Raw genomic sequence first — 20,982 nt, 5'->3', positions numbered from 1 at the left:
AGCAACGTGGTTTTGATTTATCTCATTATGATCCCGTTTTATAGGGCTAAGCTAAGGCTAAGCTGACTGATAACTAGCCTCGTTGAGACTTAATCATAAAACTAAGCCTGCGAAGCTGAAGCGACTCTGCTTTCGCGGCTAATCTTACTTCTTAAAACACTCCTTTTTACGTAACGCCGGGCTATCACGCTGGAGCTGGGCCAGCAGACATTCATGATAGGGGACTGGGAATAGAGTGAGTACAGCTTTGGTATGTTAAGTGGATACTTCACATCGCAGAGGCTGCGTTATGTAACTCAAACATCACCTGGAGGCACCATGGTATAGATGAGCTGCTTAAACTATGGACTGAGAGTCACAAGTGCTTGTGGTGGAAAACAACCTTCGTGTCTTTAGAGGACAACCACTGGAAGGTCCACCAAAAAAAAGATCTCACACATCTTAGCAGTTCCCCCTCAGGCCTTTAACTCTCAGAGAAGAAGGTTAATCGTCTACATGTTGCTATAAGAACAGTCATAAACCTGATGATATTAATCATCACTTGATGAAATTAATATAAAAAAATCTCTCTGTGCTCCACTGCACATATAAAAGCAAGGCTGCGTAATTATTGTGGATTTGTGTCTGGTAGTAAAATGTGCTCTTAAGTCAAAGAAAAGCGAGCAGGGAACTCATTTTGACCGTAACATGTGGTTACGTAAGCTACCTGATACGAAGGGAAACATTAGCCTGATTAAAACTAAGCTGCTTATTTACTCTACAAACACTAAATCAAACGATTCAGTCCAAGTATACATTATATGCAAAGCAGACACATTTTAATTTATGTTATTTAACCACAGTGGAGACTTTATGTGCAAATACTGTTCTGATTCTGGTAATCAATCAACTCATGTGGTCTTGGAAGAAAAATGCCAAAATAATGTTTATCAGCCAGAAATTTTACAAACTGTCATTTTGTGTAAGATGCAGTGTTGTCTGGAAGATGAACCAAATATAAGGTAACCATCGCTTTCATCAAAAACAGAAAAAGTTCTGCTCTTCTTAGTGAAACCAGGATGTCATGACTGAAAGCAGAGAGGAGACGAAACGTTCAAGAGAAAAATGAAACACGCTTAAACACTGACATAGATGCAGATGTTGCAAGTATGGTGGGATATCTGTCTGGAGTGAATGTGCAGAATAGTGAGAAAAATAATGTAAAGTAGTAAAATATCTATATATAATATATTATCATTATTTATTGATTTTTACCAGTATTGGTACCATCTTTGGGCACTTGGACATGTTGATCTCAGATCTTCTCAATGTTTGGAAAATAAATAATCAAAGACTTTCATGGTTTATTTTATTATTATTATGATTGTTATGATTATTATTATTATTTATGGCCTTAAGACTTTGCTAAACTGCCCAAACTACATTTTTGAGTTTGCTTTGCTCTGAGCCGTGGCTGAGTTTTTATATTGCAGTAAAAATACAACTAAACCTCCAGTAAGGCCAACTGGCAGCAGGGATACTGGGTGGAGCACTGTTTATATAAGATCTGGTTTTAATCTGTCTTCATTTTCTAATAAAGCTGCAGAGGGACTGACATGTTCGTCAGCTGAATAAATGACACCGCTATGAGCAAGTGTTTGAAGAACAGTCACCCGACAGCAGCCTGTGCACGGGGTGCAGCTGTAAAACCAAACAGGGCTTCTAATTAAAAACCACTTCAACACAAGTGATGCTGCATCAAGCTGACCTGCGGAGGACTTTCTCCGGTATGACACCCGTCTTCGACACTTGATGTCATCCACGTTAGAATCAGTTCCTTGTGAGTGAGTCGTCTGTGAATGGACAAAGGACACATATTAATGCACATAGGGTGATTGAGCCGCTCACCTGGACTGCTCTAGATTTAAATCATGCAAATACACGAGTTAATATGTCCTAGAGCACGTTGTCTCACGCAGCCAGACCAACCTCCACAGCGCTGTCCGCCCTACAGACAGTCTGGCTGAACCTCAGTATCATTGAGAAAAAAAAGCTTCATGTGTTTCATTAAACCAATCACAGCTATGTTGGGCGGTGCTAAGCCCAGGATGCAGCAACTGTGCCCTGCAAAGCAGTGATGTGGGAAGTGTTTGGGTGCAGCATTTATACAGAGGGAGGCGAGCGCTGTCATAAAAACGGCTAATTCACTGAAGGAACCAATCTAAATCCTTGCACAGGTTGCTGCTCTGAGGTTCTCTTTGTTTTCTGCAGGGATGGGCATCGTGAAAACAGCCAGCACACAAAGTGGAAATGGCATCCTTTTACCTTGGAGCTGGACTAGAACTGAGCCTTCCTTAACTAAACAACAGAAACTCCTTCCTGTCTTGTCTGAGCACCATGTTCGCTGGTTTTCCTGTAATTCTACCAGAACCTTCTCGTGTGTCTCTTTCCCTCTGCATCCCTCTCTTCTTTCTCTGAATAAGTAACAAAAGGCCAACGCAAAGTGCACTCACAGCTCTCCTTTTTAAAAAGATAAATAACACAAGCGACTAATGTGGATTTAAGTTCACATAAAGCCGCTCTTGCACTCGGTTCGTCATAATTACAGGCTACATCGTGTCCTCTGTCTGTAACATCCACCCTTAGAGCTTGATTAATACACTCTATCTCTCACTCTTGTCTTCCAGTAAATGGCAGATTAAAGAAAAAAAGTCTAAATTAACTATCATTCTTTTATTTCTCCAACCATGGATGAACCGAAGCACTAAAATGAATTAATAAAAAAAGTGATTTGTTCAATTTAAATGGACATGGCAGAGACATGCTACAAGGAAAAGACTCTTTAATTCAAGTTAATGGGCTCCACAAGAAGCTTTCTCGCTGTACAGTAAAGCAGAACAAGTAAGATTGATTTCCTTCTATCCATTTCTGTGCTACATCCCAGACCATTACGTTTAAAGGCAGGAATAACAAGATAAAATAATAATTACCTTTGCATTTTCATCACGGAGGTCAAAGGTTAACTCCAGGTTGGTGAGGAAATGGTCGGCGAACTCTGGGTACATGTCCAGCACCTCCAGGATCTCCTCCCTCTGGATGGTGTGCAGGTCGCAGTAGCTCAGCGCCCGCACGTCTGCACAGGACTTCCCTGGCTTGGTGAACAGATGGATCATCTCACCGAAGATGTCATTCTTGCCTGGAGAACAAACAATGCCAATCAAATACAAGCAGCTGAGCCTTTTCAGTCCAAACAAGGGGCATTTTAAGTCCATGGAAATGTGGAGTTTGCATTGAGCTCCATACAGCTGGACAGTATGCGGCGCTGTATATGGTGACCTATAAAGAGACAGGCCACCTGGCAGAGAAGCGTGAGAATGTTAAAGAGGCTGAAGGGCATCACAGTCATCTAAAAAAGGGATTTACGCATGAAGTCACGCAGGCCAAACAATTCTGTGTCTGTTTAGTGAGTAATGACCTACATGGGATGGCCACAGGGTTGAGCGCTCGCTGTAGTGGACTGTCTGTTTGAAGGGGCCCAATATTAAATCAGTAAGTAACTAATAAATAATCACTAAAGTGTGCAACATGTGTGTAACATCGTTGTTTTGAAAGGTGAAATTATCAAATAAATAGTGACATTACAAAAAAAGTACAGGGATAAATGTGAACACACTTTTTAAAAATGTCACGTGAAATAAGGCTATCAAATAAAACTAAGCTTTTAAAACAGTTTCAGTCATTTCTTCAATTACACAGCCCATCTGTAGCTCATCTATATAGTACACATAATTAAATATTTACGTTGACTTGAGTAATAACTTCTAATGTACATGCTGCTGTGTGTGTAGCTTTGCCGTGTTCATTATATCCAGCTTTACGTTTCGATCGTATCGGTGCTGTAAGCTCCAACACATTCATGATGTATGGCATGAAAATGGAGGAATCAGCAGTTTTCTTGCAGATATTGTGCGTAACCTACAGCTTCCTTGTCCACGGCTCTTGCTCATTATGACCCTGCAGTGTCATCAGCATCCGCCAGCCCTGATTGGCTGCATGGAAGTGGTCATTAAAAGACAAAGGCTCGGTAGGATACAGCAGCCGGCTGCTGGGGTTGGACAGAAGGATTTACTGTGACTGCATATGGAAGCTGTCGGTACCTCTATCCATCATCAAGCACCGCCTCACGCCACACTGACAACCACACGGCATTCTCACTACCTTCTTTTCTTCCTCTGTCACTTCACTTCTCTCCCTGAATTCCTCAACCTGCCTCCTTCCTTTTACTTTCCCGTTGGTTCTCTCCCGTTGTTTGTCTCTTCTTTCTACCCTGCCCACTCGCTCAGCTCTCCATCACTCCCTGCTTCCATTGTCATCCATCTCTATTTGAAAGCAATCATGCTTTCGTTCTCCCATCAGCACATATCCTCCGTTACCTTCATCCCACCATGTGTCCTCCCCCGGTCTTTTCTGTCCTCTCCCTTCATCTTGGGCACGATTGTAAGGCGGCAGCGATCACAATGTTCTTTGAAGTAAGTTAATACAACACACCCAACAGGGATCTCTGCTGCCAAACCGGCCGTATCACAGCAGAACAGAGCCATCTTCATTTAGTTGGCCCACCAGCGTCTACGCTAATGGAGGGGAGTTGAGGCACAGCTAACTGGGCTGGAATGACAGAAGTATCAGTCATGCTCCTCTGCGGATCTTTTGAAGTGTTTTTGAGCTGGCTCATTAACAGAATTCACTGGGCTAATTAGGAACATTTAGACATTTTGCATACCTGAAAGCTGTATCAGTGTCACCACAGTTCCACTTTGTGAGTGGGCACATGCTGCTTAAACACAGCGTCTTTTATGTCACACTCAGCATCCTAAGACCTGACGGCCTCGAGTTAGGAGAACTAATGGATGACTTTTCAAATGTCTATGTGTCCTGGAAGATAGGGAGTTTTCTATCTTATAGTTGATCAGTTCATGGAAGTTTGTGGGATCTAATGTGAAGGCCAAAAGGAGGACTTTAGGAAGTCTGGTCCCCATATAGAACCCAAAAACACTTGAAAGGACACGACGTGTTTCTGCCAGATCTGTGTAGGAGGAGACAAGCTTTCCTGATGCCTCTACAAATGTTGTTTTTTAAAAATCTGTCAGTGTGGATCAGTCAACAAACAGTTTCATGCTGATGTCATTCCACCTCTACTACCAAATGCTCTTGTGCAGGAGACCCACCCAGGATGGCCACCACGATGTCATCTTTGAGGATTTCGATGGAGCCGCGGGAGACGAAGTAGAGTGCCGTGAGCACGTCTCCGCTGTGGACCAGTGTGTCTCCAGGGGGTGCATGGGTGGTCTTGAACCTCATGGCCAGGGCCCGGAGGCAGCCTTTGGTGGCTCCGCGGAATGCCTTACAGCCCTGCAGAAGGTTCTTGTTGAGGTGGAGGCAGATATCTGCCTGCAGGCACTCGGGGAAACCCTTCAGGACCTGAGTGTAAAAGACGGGTGGAAGCATGAGTACGGTTAGATGCAATGTGGAGGCTTTGTTCTTTTGATGTTGTTTCATAAGCTGTGGTTTTTAATGTGTATTCAGTTTTGGTTTGGGGTGAATCGCGGGTCAAATCGACTGGATTTCCAGAGAAATTTGATACAATTGCCACTTGTGTTCTTTCCTTCTTCTCAAAACCTATTATATCCTGCAGTAGAAATAGCCTGCAATGTCTTTACACAGAGGAGCAATTTATTGGTTTGTGAGCCTTTGAGCAGCTTAAGATGAAAGACAGGACAGAACATTTAGAGACTAAGAAACTGCAGATAAGCAACAGCACACACTCAGAACACAGGTTCAGTATTTAGACCTTAATTCATTTAAGTAAGCCTCTACGTACGGAAGTAATGAAACTAATCTAGTATATGCAAGACCAAAAACCAGAAACACTATTTAAACTTGTCTCAAAGAATATCTGCTGAATTATTTCTCAATAATTTGACCCATAATCTGCATGAAATAAGAATATGAAAAACCATGATCAGTAAAGTCCTACCCATTGGAGTAAGTTAGCCTTGGAGACTGTTAAAAAGTTAAGAAGTCATTTTAACATTAGATTTAACATTTCTATCAACTTTTAAAGCACAAAAACAGACTTACCCTTTAAAGACAAAAATACATTGACCACTGACAACAACAACTAATGATCCGCGGACAACTTGAACTGACTGCAAATAAGGACGACAGTTTTAGACATTGGGAGGTGAGGAGGAGAGCTTCAAGGACACCAAGGGGACAGTTGCAACACGAAAACACATTTCTTGTCTTTGTCATTTACACATAAACTACGATGTGCTAATGACACGAGCAGAGCAAAAGAAATGTTGCCTGAACTGGGTTTCTGGCTCTGACAGGCTTTTTTGTTGCTCGTAACAAAAACTGATCGGTAGATTTGGAAAGGAAAGACTGAACAACATTTGGCAAGCGCAGGTGCCACAGCGGAGCGCCTGGCCAAGCCTCCCACAGTGGGAGGGAAACCTGGCAGTGCCCGCCGAGGCTGTGCCCACTCTCACAGGCATGATTCACTCTGTCTCTGGTACCAGATGAATATCATGGGGTTGTGTTTGAATACACAGATTTCATGCAAAGGGACTTCAAGGCAGGCCACATGCAAGTCTACCAGTGATAGACGTTTACTGGGACCCGCGAGGAGCACAGTGTTGTGTGTCTCCCTCAGTACGGCATGCGTAGGTACAAACGGTAGATGTGGCATCACAGCAACTATGTACAGTATAGTTGTGTGTTCATGTATGTACAATACGCTGTGTGACAGATAAAACACGGAGGGACTATGCCCTCTGATAACATGCATGTTTGGGACAACAATGAAATACATTAAAACCTTAGCTTAATAGAATACACTCGTTTTCTGTCCATAAATAAATGAAAGCATTCCACTACTAGTGTCAGACACGGCTAGATGAAGCTCTACCACTGAGGAACACTCATATAAACATTAGTTGTGTTAGCACATGTACCTCCTGCTCTTACCAGAGTGGTGCGGTCATTCCATTTGACATGAGGCAGACATGGAAAAGACAAACTTATATAAGTACCATGAGCAGTATCATGATGAGAAAAGCCAGACTTACTGTATGCATACACAGTAACTGTGGCTTTCATTTCACTTGTGGCTATGGCTGAACACTGCACAGTATAATCGTGATGAAAACATTATACTATGCCAAGGACATAGTGAGATTGCTTCATGTGGATGTGGTGAGAGCATTTCAGGACAGGAGAGTTGGAAGTCAGCAGAAATGGTGTTCAAAACATCAAACCCACTCAAATGAAACTGGGAAGGAGAGAAGAAGCAACTGAAGAAAGCACAACAAACTTCATTTATTATAACTGTAATTAAACCACCATCACACCGTCCACCTACAGGAAACACACACTGGCACACACGCTCCTGCTCGTACCATGTTCATGTCGATGCCGTTGGTGTACGTCCAGGCATGTTGGAAGTACTCCTCCAGCCTCTGCCTCAGCGGGTTGGGGATCTGGTGGAAGCGAATGAATTCTTTGACCCGTAGCATCTGGAGGTGATACCTGGCTGTACCTGAATACAACCTCTGGATGATGGCAGACACATTCCCAAAGATGCTGGCGTACATTAGAGCTGGGAGAGAAGCCACAGAGGTGACCGTTGAGTAGAGGCGGGTGAGCGTGCTCATACACAACACAATACATACCTCAAACCTGCTGCTGCTGCTGCCAGAAATGCACCCATGTGTGAAAACTTTCATGCAGTGGGAACCTGTTGTATTGCAACTATACGATATCAGGAGGTGACATTAATACTTGTGTGGATCTTTACTCGAAAAAGATCATGTGTAGCTGCTGAGTGAATGTCAGTGTGGACTTCTAAAGGAGCTGTTCTGTAAATATCTGTTCTTTTCTCATGCAACCCTGATGACGGAGGGCTCCAGCCTCTCACTCACATCCGATGAGCATGACACAGATGGAGAAGATCTTCTCAGAGTTGGTGTTGGGGGAGACGTTCCCGAAGCCCACGCTGGTCAGACTGCTGAAGGTGAAGTACAGCGCTGTGACGTACTTATCTTTGATGGACGGACCTGAGCTCGGGTCAGTGTAGTTGTACTTTTTTCCTTTAATAAAAGACAAAACGGACAATAAACATGGTTTAATTTTTAAAAAATCATTTTCCAACCTTGATGCATGGCCTCCAAAGCAACACCAGAAGACAGCGCTACCTATTGACACCCCCAGGTTGTCCAGCCAGCCGATCTTGTGGTCCAGGTAAGGCCTCTCCACGTTACCAATGGCGTACCAGATGCAGGCCAGCCAATGTGCGATGAGCGCAAAGATGCACATGAGCAGGATCAGGACGGCAGCACCGTACTCTGAGTAGCGGTCCAGCTTACGGGCGACTCTCACCAGCCGTAGGAGACGGGCTGTCTTCAGCAGGCCGATCAGAGTGGTGGTCTAGGAACCAAGGAAAGGACTCAGTTAGTCACTTGAAACTGTCTATGTTTAATAAAAGCGTACAGTGTTGTCCCTGAGGCTTTTTGAGGCTCCACCCTTGTGGATCGGCAGCCAGTCACTGCACTTTGGGGCATCTTTGCTATTTGCTGCTTCCTTTGATTGGCTGGATTTTATGTCACATATTTGTCCAGAATTGGTTCAACATGTGCAGGACAACATGAGAGCTTTATTTAGAAAGTACTGAACAGCCACCACCACCGAGAAATGCAGAAATTTAAAAATAACATCCAGGTTCAAGTCAATACGAGACACCAGCGACCTTTTTCAAGCGATCAAAGTGAACAAGTTGTTTGTTTTCTCTCGGTGTCAGAGGTTGCGGTCGGGTCACGATGGCTTAAGAATACTTAATCTTATTCACACTCCACGTACACGAGACAGACAATGGATAATTCCTGGATTATTTCTGTTGCTGTAAAGAGATCTTTTAAGGTTTCCCTCAGTATGAAGTCAGTACGGATTGTCTTTTAACTGAATTGACTAAAGACAATAGAAGGAGATGGGATGTGTGTCATCTGTTTGCCGATGATGAAGTACTTTTTAATAATTGCATATGAATTAACAGCTAAATATTAACAGCTTGGAACCGTCATCAAATCCTTGGAGATCACTATTTAAAACAGCCCCACACAAACACACGCTGATCGAACACAGACTTGCGTGCATACATTGTACACAAACTGCCTCCTGCTCGGTTTGATTCAAAGCACATTAATCCATCCTCTCTATTTTCTAAACACACATAGAGCCATGACACAAGTCCCGATCTATTAGTGTCGCACAATCTGTGGACACAATAGGAGAGAATGCTAATAGGTCCTACCACTCCCTATCACGCCTGACAATTATCCTAATATCCTTTGGGAAATGATTACCCACAGCCTCCTGCAGTAATTGTGCTTCCTCACGCCGCCGCCTGCTTATTTACACCTCCTGTACAGGTGAGAGTAAATATGACATGGATTATTTAGAGTACTAAAAGCGAAAAGGGGGCTGTGTGTGTTTTTGAAGGCGAATGATTCATGGCGGCGAGCGTGTCTCCGTCGCGGTGAGGAGAAGTGCAGTAGCTGCTTCTGATGGGTCCATTAAAGAGCCTCCGTCCTCCCAATCTCACCCCTAAATCACCACCATTATTCACTGCGGTGCATCTGGCCAGCGCCGACTGTCACTGACAACACAGGGAACAGTGAATGAATCAAACATAGAAACAGATGAGCCCTAAATTATCAGGCGACTGTCGTCTGTGAGCGTGCACTGCCTGAGGTGTAATGCTGCTGACTCTGAGTGACCTGCACAGATGACACGGCACACGCTGTACGCTGCGACCCACACAGTGTAATGTTGATTAAAATCTGGGCTTACAGTAAGTCTGAGGCGTTTGGGGCTGAGGCGTGAAGCGAAAGCTCCCATTAGCAACCAGCTGTATAAAACATATCCGCCAAATATCCCTCTGGCCATCTGCCACCGCGGCTTTGCAGGCTCACTTGGCCGCTTTAAAACACCAAGAGTCCACCAAGGTTGTGATATAACATTCTGAATCTGTGCACCTGGACACAACGTGCTGTCAGATATTTAGAAAATGAAAGTACTTCAGTCTAACTTTTGTCTAATTAGAAAGCAGCTTGCGAGCGGTGGCCCGATGCTTGACAATGCTCAGCAGCTAGTCATGAACCGTATGGGTGAACGGACTGCAGGAGGATGTTGTTCTTCTTGTCGATTCTTTGAGCAAAACAACAGTTGGTTGTTGAGTCGGTGTTGCTGAGTTGGTGATAGCTCTCTGTGGAACTGTCACTACACCTTTAAGGAAACATGTTACCGTGTAATCCCTTTTCATTTTAACAGTAGGGATTTAACCACATTAATATCTCTTGCAGCTTGTGCGCTGTCAGAATTACAAAGTGGACACATTCCCTGTGAATGCTGCGCTTGTCACGGAGCAGGCCAACAGCCAGCCCACTGCTTCTCTTCTTCATCTAATCTGAGAAGAGAACAAACATATTATTCACAACTGTATTACTGTCTGAGTAAATAGCTGCACGAGGATTTAAAACACAAATCGGCGTCTATTCTGACTGCGCGCACAATACCGCCAGGCAAAAGTGAGATTGAGGGGGCTGCCTGTTACAATGGAGCTGCCTCCTCTTTCTTCTTTGTTTAGCACAGCCGCCATCGCAGGTTCTGCAGCATAATAGAGTTGGAGTGCATTTGTGTATAAGGCAACACAATGCAGACCAAAAAACAGACTGTGAAGGGGAGAAACAACTAATTAAACATGCCAGGTTCACATTTTGGGGAAAGAAAATCAAAACATCTCCCATTAAAGAAAAAGACAATTTGTGAGAATAAACAGCTTTCTCCAAGGACAAGACTCGATCGATAATCATGTTGACATGATCAACATTGTGGAACTGCTTCACTGACAATAAATAATAGCCTCACACTGTGGAAGAGCAATTTCTAGCTGAGCACTAGACGAGATTTCTCCGGTGAGCACTTAAAAACCCTCCTCATATTAAAGTAAAACCACATACGCCCCGTAACGTTCTGAGAAAAAGTGTCGGCGTAGTTTAGAGGTCACTGTAGCCCGGCCAGAATATAAAGAACAACAACATTTAAATTCTGGCTCAGGCTTCATTTTCACAGCCAACCTCCAAAATTTGCAATTACCCCAAATGTGAACACATGTGAATGCGAACATAATATGCAAATAATCTCATCTTTTCACAACAAGGCATTGATATGAAAATGAGGAAGGAGTTCAAATGACTTCTGTAGGTAAATTCAGCACCACCGGATTTGCCAGCCTGCACTGCACAAGTCCTACACCGGCTGCAAACCCAGAGAGAATCTCTCACAGGAGACTTCAATCTGCCACATTCCTAACGAAATCAGCAAAAAAGAGAGAGAAGAATTTAACATATTGTCGGTTTCCAGGCAACAAAGGTGCACGAGATCAGGTCTAAAAATAGTCCCTGTCTCTGTACAGAAAGCTAAAATAACACACCTTAAAGACAGGAGCTAAAACTGTACATGGATGTGTTATTTTCAGTTTCTGCCGGTGATTGGAGGAGCTAAAAATACAGCATTTTGTCATTCTACTCATCCTGACACCATGTGCTTTGTAACGGGAACACACATTCTGTCACCGCGCTAGTCATCTGGCTGCATGTCGAGAACGTACATGGTGCCGCCGCGTCGCTCAGCTGTCTGCTCTTTTTTCTCCACCTGTCACTCACCGCCGGCCTCCAGCCATGGACTCCCTCCCAGAAACACACACCTAATGGTAAATAATGACTCGGCAAACCAACAACCTGACATCAGGCCCTCACTTTTGTGTAAATAATGACTCGGCAAACCAACAGCCTGACATCAGGCCCTCGCTTTTGTGAGTGTTTTGGAACGTCGAGTTTCATCCCGTATCCTGGCGTCTGGCATTTTCACACATTTTCGGAAACTCTCGGCTCTGCTGTGATTTGAAAATGAAAGACGCTGGATGTCTGCATCCAACCACATTTGGACATGAGTGAAATGAACAATGGAAGTACAACAACTATTCAAATCGAACAACGAGTCAGTGTCATGACTTCCCAACACACCTCATTTCCTTCATTTCAATGCGTTTGATAAATTGGGTTTCTCATATGTCCAAGGTTACTTTGTTAAAAAAACTAAACAAAAGAAGAAAACTAACAATCGCTGTCAGTTTCTATCGCTGCTCAGGCCTCCACCCACACACAGATGTGATTGGCATGCTCACTCTCAGCCAACAGTTGCAACCAGAAACAGAAGCCGTCCTGTGCTGCTGAGGAAAGCAGGTTGAGGAAAAAGAGGCCGTGTTTAACAATCATGTAAACACTGTAAGTTACAAGCTTCCACTCTGACGGGAAGCCTCGGCCAGTTTGGCACCTTCAGAGTCCGAAGAACAAAACATCACAGACCTGAACCTCCACTCATCCAACTACACGCTGTTTGCCAGCAAATGCTACAGCCACTCAGTTTAGGACGCGATCTTTGTTAGGAAATGCAAAAGCCAGCAGCATTTAACTTGTTTAATTCTCGAGGTCCTAAAGTAGCAAGAGATGTGAAAAAAATCCTGATTTATTTATTTTTATTTCTGTAAATCCTAAACAGGGTCTGAGCCAGTGACATAAAAACGCTCTGTTCAGATACTCGTTGTATATTTAAGACAATGCTTCCTCCAAACTGCTCTCTGATCGTCTCCCGGTTTGTCCCGGGCTGAGACCTTTTTAACTCATATGGACCGCCCCGGGCCTTCCAGTCTGGCTCTGGTGAAGAGAAAGCGGAGGGAAGCAGATGTGACAGCCGAGCGTCAGATCGGTTTAGGAGTGTAAGCGTTTGAGAAAACAGCTCAGAAACATGACTGCTGGAGGTCTCGTGTCACAACACAGGCGCAACCAATTCTCTGCAGCTTTGCAATGTTCACAGGACCTGTGAAGAGGATTGCTCTCTGCAAATTAGCTTCTCAGAAAGTTGTTTTAGGGGAATGAAACTAACACTGACACTGACAAGAAGGAAAAAGGCTTTGGCTTGTTGTAAAACTGATCATGCAGTTCTGTGCCTCAATCTAAGCAAATGGCAAGTGAACAAAGCTCAAGTTTAAGAATAGTGGTCCCACATGGGATGTGAAGCCCAGTGTTCTTGGGGAAGGAGCTTTTTAGCTCCTTCAAACTGGACGTTTCTTTTAAAATGAGAAATCAGTTGAGATGTAAATGAAAGTATTTTTAGGAGGCACTGTTGTTTCAAATCCAACATGATGAACATGATAACAAGTTTGTTGATTGAGATTCTAACAGACAACTTTTAAATCAGCGTCACTACCCCCAGTACGGACTGACAAACTAATTAAGTCTCACCTCGTCAGATCCTGAGCCAAAGATGAGCAGGTCGAATGGAATGGCGGCCACCATGTCTATGAGGAACCAGCCTTTAAAGTAGTGGATGGCGATCTTGGCCGGGTGGCTCACCACCTCCTCGTTGATGTTCACGTAAGTGGTCCTGAAGTTGATGAGGATGTCCACAATGAACATGATGTCCACGATCAGATCCACCACGTTGAGCGGCGAGCAGGAGTAGCCGCACTCCCGCCTCCTCTGCTCCTCGATGTCGTTGAGGAGGAAGGCAGCAGAGTAGGGGGTGAAGATGGCCGTGTAGATGACCAGCAGCAGGATCAGCCAGTCCCACACCGCTTTGAAGGGGCTGTAGTGAAGGATTGTAAACTTATCTATACGTGGCGTCTGGAGCTTGTACTCAGGCAGCACGTCTGCACCCAGAGAAAGAACCTGGAGAGGAACACAGAGGACTGATCAGCTTTAACAAAGTGGAGGATTCATTTCGCTCCGTGCTGCTTTCTGCAGATTCTCTACGGTCTTGTTGGAAGGGCCACTCCACGGATGGTTTTTTGTGCATGTGGGGGTGTGTGTTACAAACGAGAGGTGCGAAGTTTAAAAGATTTGGCCGCTTAGGAAGAAGGGAAGGTGTAAGAAAAGATGGTGGTGAGAAATGGGAAATCTAGGATGAGCATTTTGGGAATCATCTGCTGCTTTGATTTCACAAGTTCTCCAACTTTGTGAAGGTGTAAATCTCCTCGCTAGCCTTTAATGTCAGGTTTGTTAGAAAAAAAACTGTACTAAAATTCTCCACTGTGCAATACTTTTCCATAAAACGAGAAGGATTATGAGAAGAAGAATCTTAATTATGCCCCATGGTTCAAGAAAATAGGTTACATTTTTATATATATCAGTATGTATTAGCATGTTTGTGCACACACATGAAGATTAGGTCGAGTACAGGTCAAATGCAGTGGTGTACAATCCTAATGCAGTTCAACACTATCTGACAACAAAAACAAATTCTTGCATGAGCAGAGTACTTGAGGTGTAACTTCCCCACACATAAATCATTTAGTGAATGTGTTAAATAAAGGATAAAAACATGCTTCTAGTGTAATTCTTAGAGGAGCAGGCTGCTTTACTGCAATAAGCATGAGAAGGTGTTAAGATTGTATCTGCTGTTTTGGAAGTGAAACCTCTTATCGTGAGGGAGAAACACCTGGAAAGCTGTGCATACGTTAACATCAGAACAGAGAAAATGAACTAAAAAAAACAAAAACCCAGCAATGCATGAAAGATGAAAGAACTGCATGAAGGATTAGGCTATAATCCATTCCAGTGAGCCTGCATGTCACTATCATTATCTCTGTTATTGCAGTTACTATATGCAGCGTGCCCTCATAGCTTTTAGCATCAATATTACATCAGCGTCATGGACCATTTCGGACAAGAGTCTCAATGACTTGGAGGTAATTATAGGTGTAGGCAGAGGATACATCTACTATTCTAAGTGTTCAATAGGATGTGGTTCTTTCACTGAGGAAGCTCCGAGAAGGAATGCAAAGACAGAGAGGAAGGCAAAGTAAACGGGCTGCAAGGGGAGAGAGACAATTACTGCAAGTGAGTGAGCCAGAGAATGAAACCCTAACCCTTATCTCTGCCCCGCTCACCTTTATAGCCCCTGTGATTGAGAGCGGAGGACCGGAGAACAGAAGGATGATGTATAGCACAAAAAGGCCGAAGGGTTAATAATTGAATTGTTTATTAGAAACTCCTTCTCTCTGTGCGATGGGGAGGGTCAAATGCTTTTCCCCTCTGATATGGGATAACCTTTGAAATCGATCAGACACCAAAGGACAGACAAAAGGGAATACGTTCTATTATTCATCAAGCTGCCACTTCATTAAAGTGGGTGTTTCGAATGCTTGTTTTGTTATGGTCCCGATCCAGTGTGTAATTGCTGCTGATACTCGCCGAACAGTGCTTCATTCCTGTTGACTTAAATTGATTTCTGTTAGAAATAGGCAAGGAAGAGGAACAAAGATATGAAAAAGCTGACCATATCCTTATCTGTGTTTGAGACTAGTGTTTGCACAGACACTGTTCTGCTATCATGCAGTTCATGAATGAAAGAGGATGAAGGTTTCCATATAAGTGGGAGGACGGTGTCAGTTTTGGGAAGACAGAATTGTCCCTATGAAGTCAAATAAATGTCATCACTTACCCTGGAATGCAGATGGAGCAAAACATATCTGATATTTTGTTGTTTAAAATGATTTAGGAGTGAAATCTGTTCTTCTGTTTCTGTGTGTATTAATGTGCATTGAACTGATTTGTTCCAGTCTGGATTTGAGTGAAACAACCTCTAGCTTTGTTGAATAATTCTCTGTTCAAGTAAGTCTTTGCGATTGTGACAATCCTAATGAAAACTGTCAGGTAATACAGCAATCTATTTCCCACTACAAACCAAGAAAGACGTTCATTAATTCGGGTTACATCTGTATTCTGGAACAGCTGCAGTTTTCTTGTATTGTACCTGATGGTATTGGAGGAAACAGCTGAGCCCAATAAAGACAAACCCAAAGCTTTAGTTGACAGTTTGTCCACATCGTAAATGTTTGTTCTCTTCAGTCTGTATTGTCTCCATGATAACTTGTTACCCAAGACATCTTCCTTAAGGCGCTGCATATTTTACACATTAAACATCTGCATCATTTGCCTCCTATCACTCAAATAACTATTCACTGAGAATTTATTTTCAGCATTAAATCATGATCAATAATGTATAAACAAGCTCCTTTAACTTCCCTGTTTTCTGTTTCCTTGAACCAACCTTTGGGTCACGGCGGCGGCTGTCGTCTATTCTCTATGTGCATGTCGTTGTGTCCCCACTTATGTCGGGACCAAACCTCCGCCCTCGATACAAACAATGTGGTAACTCTGCACTGCACCAGCAGCTCTCAGCCTGCATGGATCCATTACCCTTCAGCCTGCTAGGAAGCCTGGGAGGAGTCCGTTGGTTGGCAGAATGACAGCTCTAGATTAGCGTGTTGTAGCCAATCTGTTTCTAAATAAAAGATCTCATCTTAATTATTTAACCTACCTACTGTAGCTATGTGCAAATGAACTCTCTCTTGCGGGATAATGGAAAGCTCGTTCTGTGTTTGGCTTGGCTTCAAACGATATGCAAATGAGCTTTCTCCCTTCCTCTGGTTCTGTTTGGTCTGTAATGTCAGGACTGGGTATTATTCATAGGAGTGCTGTTTAATGTTCCTGTCAATAATCATCGTTACTGGTTTGCTTCCACATTCAGCTTCAGACAACCCAAACTAGTTTACATTGAGACATCACTGGAAAGTAGCGGGCATCTGAGACCCGTGTGGACGTGAGCCACGTGCACTGAGACGTTTAAAATGTGAGAAACAGCATGTGAGCAGCAAGTGTGCTTTCTTTATTACTTGACCAGCTTCCTGGACGAAGCCTCCATCTGCCCGTGGTAGCTGTGAGGCGGCCAAGGCCAGCAGAGAGCGTGTCTGTTCAGACGCCTTGGTCGTGGCGTCAGATCAAATCGGACAAGTTCCTCGTTGGTTTCAAGACATCTGCTGGTGCTTTGTGTTTTTCACAGTCAGGTATCTAGAGGACAGTTGGGAAACTGTACAAGATGGGAATACAGCACAGCTTCCCATGGCTTATTTATCTGTTTGCCGCTATGATTATTTTAATGCTTCACAGCAGGAATGGCAGAGTGTTGAACGCCATGTGCTCAGTCACAGAACGAGCAGGAGAGAAGAGGGGTGGGGGTATATTGGTACAGCTACCAGCGTGTCCACGGCAACACGTATTTGTCACAGGCATTAGTTGTTAACACAAGGAAGGAGGCGATTACTCTGTGACAACATATTAAACAGCATATTAATGGCCCCTATAAGTCAGCGTGGAAGTGGGAGGGAATCAAAGCGAGGACATTAGCAACATGCTGGAGCTTTGACCAATGTGCTAATATTCATTTCCCCCCAAACAAAGCAGGAGTCACACAGGAACTGGTTTCAGGTCCTCCAGTATACCAAAGACCGCTGAAGCCACATCAGGCCGCCTCTCTGCTTTAATGTGGGATGGAGAGGTCAGCGTGATGAGCTCTCTGCCTCTGGCTCCGATGCCTTTAGCTGAAGTCGCCTTTGACCACAAACAGAGGTCAACTCCTGTGCCCTCTACCTGTTACACTGTTCATAGGCAAAATGCAAACCTGAGACCTAATGACTGGTCTGGGGCAGATCCCTCCAACCTCTGGGAATACATTAGCTTACAGTGCCTGCATACTCTACGCTGCCTCTCAGCCCCGGCAGGGAAGGTGAGAACGACCTCTTACCCCGTCCGTAACACTAGAAATACGGCTGGAGCTCTGGAAGCTGTCTGGCAGCTGTAAGAGTATCCCTGATTATTCACCACTAGCGATAGACACCTCTGCCGTTTTACGTATCAGACCCCTTGAGTTTCAATTAATCATCCTGAGGCTCACAGAGGGCAGGTGGGGGTGTGGATGCAATCTGCTGACTTCATCCACCGCTCAATCTGTGCAGGTCTGAGCTGTGCTAGTAAATGGTGAGAAGACGAGCATTACGACTGAATGTCTCTCCAGTCCAGCCTGCAAAACATCAGACTGTCAACAAACGATTGGTAGGATAAATTATTAATAAATGCAAACTGAGCGTCCACTGCTAAGTTTGAGTCCTTTTACTGCCCTTAATTGTTTTCAATTGTTAGATGCAGGCAACATAACAGTCATGACAAAGACTGTACCAATGAATACTTGATGGATCTTAAACAGCTCTGACAATCATCCTACTGTTGGGTTTTAGGGAATCTGGAAACTGTGAAACTGTACAGTTTATTTACATTTATTAATGTGACGTCAACATTCTAAATAGATCTGTAGTTTAAAATTTGTTATAGACGCTTACTACGAGGGAATTCTTGACAGTATGGCTCAGTTTTGACCCGGACCATCCTGTGAAGGCATCAACATGACCAGTATGTTAGGGGTTAAAATAGGCTGTTTTCCTGGTCTTACCTGTGTGACCTTATCCGTGACGTTGTGTGTGCGGTCTTTGACTTTCGGGGCGATGATGGTCTTCTCAGAGGATGGAGGGGAGGGGCACTTCTTCTCGTTGTTGGCTTCAGAGAAGTTCAGTGTGATGAGGGGAATCTTGTTGATGGTGCTGTACTTGTTGAGGTTGGAGTCAGAGGTGGAGCCGAGCAGGCTGGACTTGATCTGACTGAGCGGCCCTGAAAGAGAGAGAGCGACAGAGGGAGGATGTCACCATCAGAAGTTGACAAATCTTGTTCTAAAGTTAGACTATTGTTAATCCAATGGGCGTTGGTGAGTGGTGGACATCAGAGAACAGTCTAGTGCTCATTTGTGATTGTTGTGACATGGGTAGTGAGCATGGAGTGATCCTTACTTTTGGAGTGAGTTTAACCACAACACAACACCGAGAATACAACAGATACTGAAATACAAACTCTACACCCTCTGATTGACCCGTCTAGGATGAACAGGCCTTTCAAAGTTTCTCATTAAAAGATAATGAAGAACACTGCTGGTGAAAGAAAAGAATGATTCAATGCACAATCAAAGAATGCAACTTCACACAGTTAGTCAAACCATCTATCTGTCTGATGACTCCACGTCCTACCACACAACGCTCTCTACAAGTTACAGCTTAATAACAACTGACTTGCAGATATTAGCTCCCTGACTTCTTGTGAAAGCATTCGACACTGCAACAATATGTGACAGCACGATGCACACGGACACGTGACCCGATGAGAGTGATAAAAAGTGAAAAAGAGAGAGCCGCTGATTCAGCTGCAGACGAAGGTTGCGCAGTTTTTCCCCCCTTTTCACAAAGTACAGTACGGTGATTGAGAGTCAAGGACAGAGAAACAGACAGCTGAGGATGAGAGATTGCATGCGCAGCTTCAATACATGCCACGGTCAGGACACATCATAGCAGTCATAAAAAATAACTTAAAAGAAAAAGCTGAAGCCATACCCCCAGCCATCCAGGAGCGAGATACTAGCAAACCAGGAGAGAGAAGAAATAGGAGGTAAAGGGGAAAGTGGGATTATGGAAGGGCGGTTGGATTGTAGGGTCAGTTGTCATGGGTACAAACAACATCAACATCGTGGCATTATCAGTAAATAGAGCACCGTGGCAGCTCTGTGAGGAAGGCTTTATAGGTATGAGGAGGACATACTGTGACGCTAACATAACAAACACCGAAAAAGTTACACTCCTGATCACATTTATAAAATAATGCACACGCAGTGACCGTTGTAGGTGCTGAGGAGGTCAGGGTACGTGAATATGCATGCAGCATGACCATGGCTACAGTTCCACTGCATTTAATAAAGGAGGAAGACAAGCATCCAGACTGTGAATGGAAACACAGTAAGGTTTCTTTTCATTCATTAAGATACGGCAACAAGGCTCCAGAGGGTGCCTAGAAGAAAGCAGAGGTTACAGACAGTGGGAGGTATTATTTTGTAAAGCTTCGCTGGTTTTTCTTCAATGAGCAACATGCAGGAGAGAAAGCTAATGTGTAGCTTCATGCAAGCGCGTGCAGCGATCAGTGTGCTGTTGTTTTGTTTTTTACTGAGCCTTCTCCTGGGTGACTGACTGGAGTTCAGCGGGTCATGTACACCACGACTACTTCATTTAGTGCTGAGCCAGTCTGTCGAGGTTCTGGCCCGGGAACTTACAAACACACTGTCAGTCATCCACCGAGGCATTTGCATTCAACATGACCCTCGTGGAGGAAACTCATGCAACAAGCAGGCTTTGTGGGGTACACGTGTATCATCCAAGAGCTCAAGGTGCAGCAGGCTGCTGTTGGTTACCTTTTATATTGCGGCCATTGTCTGCGATGGCAGCAACGCAGTGGAGGAGAGAGAAAAATGGGAGTGGAGGTGAGAGAAGAATTTCTGGTCTTCTATGATGATAAATGTGGGCTGGCATCAAACCCCCGCCACTGTCCCCATGAACAATAAATTACAATGAAGTAGACATATTACTGTGTCAGCCACTGGGAGCTATTTGAATGAGAATTGTAGATAAGGGGACGGGGTAGACTGATTGGCCGGGAGGAAACAAGGCCAGTCTAGGGCACTTCTACCCTCAGCCAAATGAGGGCCAAAGGCTAATGAGTGATTTAGACTCCAGGGAAGATCAATAGCACACAATAGAGATTGTGACTAAGTATAATACTGATAAAGAGACTGGAACACAACAGCTCTCCTACTCTGAGACCACAGCAGTTTGGGTAATTAATATAGCCAAATTACAGTCATGGTTTTCCATGAATAATAAATGTGCAGCCCGTAATGGCCAAATGCATCATTTGGATATTGACTAGATTTTTAACTCACTTCACTGAGCAAATGGAGACTTTGTTAAAGCAGTTCGTCACCAACTCTGGAAAGATCAGGTTTTAAAAGACAGACTCCTAACATAGTTTAGAACATATATGTTTTGTTTTTTTTAATTAATTATGACTTGTATTGGACATCTTCCCTAAACATCCCTCTGCATCACTACATACCAGAAGT

The 20,982-nt window shown here is 43.9% G+C and overlaps 1 protein-coding gene across 1 annotated transcript in view; it reads right to left on the bottom strand.

Moving 5' to 3' along the window:
• The window catches only part of LOC103354602 (potassium voltage-gated channel subfamily H member 7-like), a 66,375-nt gene that overhangs the window by 13,635 nt on the left and 31,758 nt on the right, over window positions 1-20,982 (bottom strand). Inside the window, exons 5-14 of the mRNA XM_008278040.1 lie at window positions 20,275-20,295; window positions 19,427-19,450; window positions 18,442-18,656; window positions 13,398-13,823; window positions 8,235-8,466; window positions 7,962-8,129; window positions 7,440-7,639; window positions 5,205-5,457; window positions 2,970-3,175; window positions 1,748-1,832 (exon numbers count right to left, since the gene is read on the bottom strand). Coding sequence (XP_008276262.1) covers window positions 1,748-1,832; window positions 2,970-3,175; window positions 5,205-5,457; window positions 7,440-7,639; window positions 7,962-8,129; window positions 8,235-8,466; window positions 13,398-13,823; window positions 18,442-18,656; window positions 19,427-19,450; window positions 20,275-20,295 — 1,830 coding nt within the window. The remainder of the gene's footprint in view (window positions 1-1,747; window positions 1,833-2,969; window positions 3,176-5,204; window positions 5,458-7,439; window positions 7,640-7,961; window positions 8,130-8,234; window positions 8,467-13,397; window positions 13,824-18,441; window positions 18,657-19,426; window positions 19,451-20,274; window positions 20,296-20,982) is intronic.

The sequence above is a fragment of the Stegastes partitus genome, unplaced genomic scaffold, assembly GCF_000690725.1.
Source record: "Stegastes partitus isolate 25-593 unplaced genomic scaffold, Stegastes_partitus-1.0.2 Scaffold113, whole genome shotgun sequence".
In the NCBI taxonomy this organism is placed as follows: domain Eukaryota; kingdom Metazoa; phylum Chordata; class Actinopteri; family Pomacentridae; genus Stegastes; species Stegastes partitus.
This window is presented reverse-complemented; position numbering and strand designations above follow the sequence as displayed.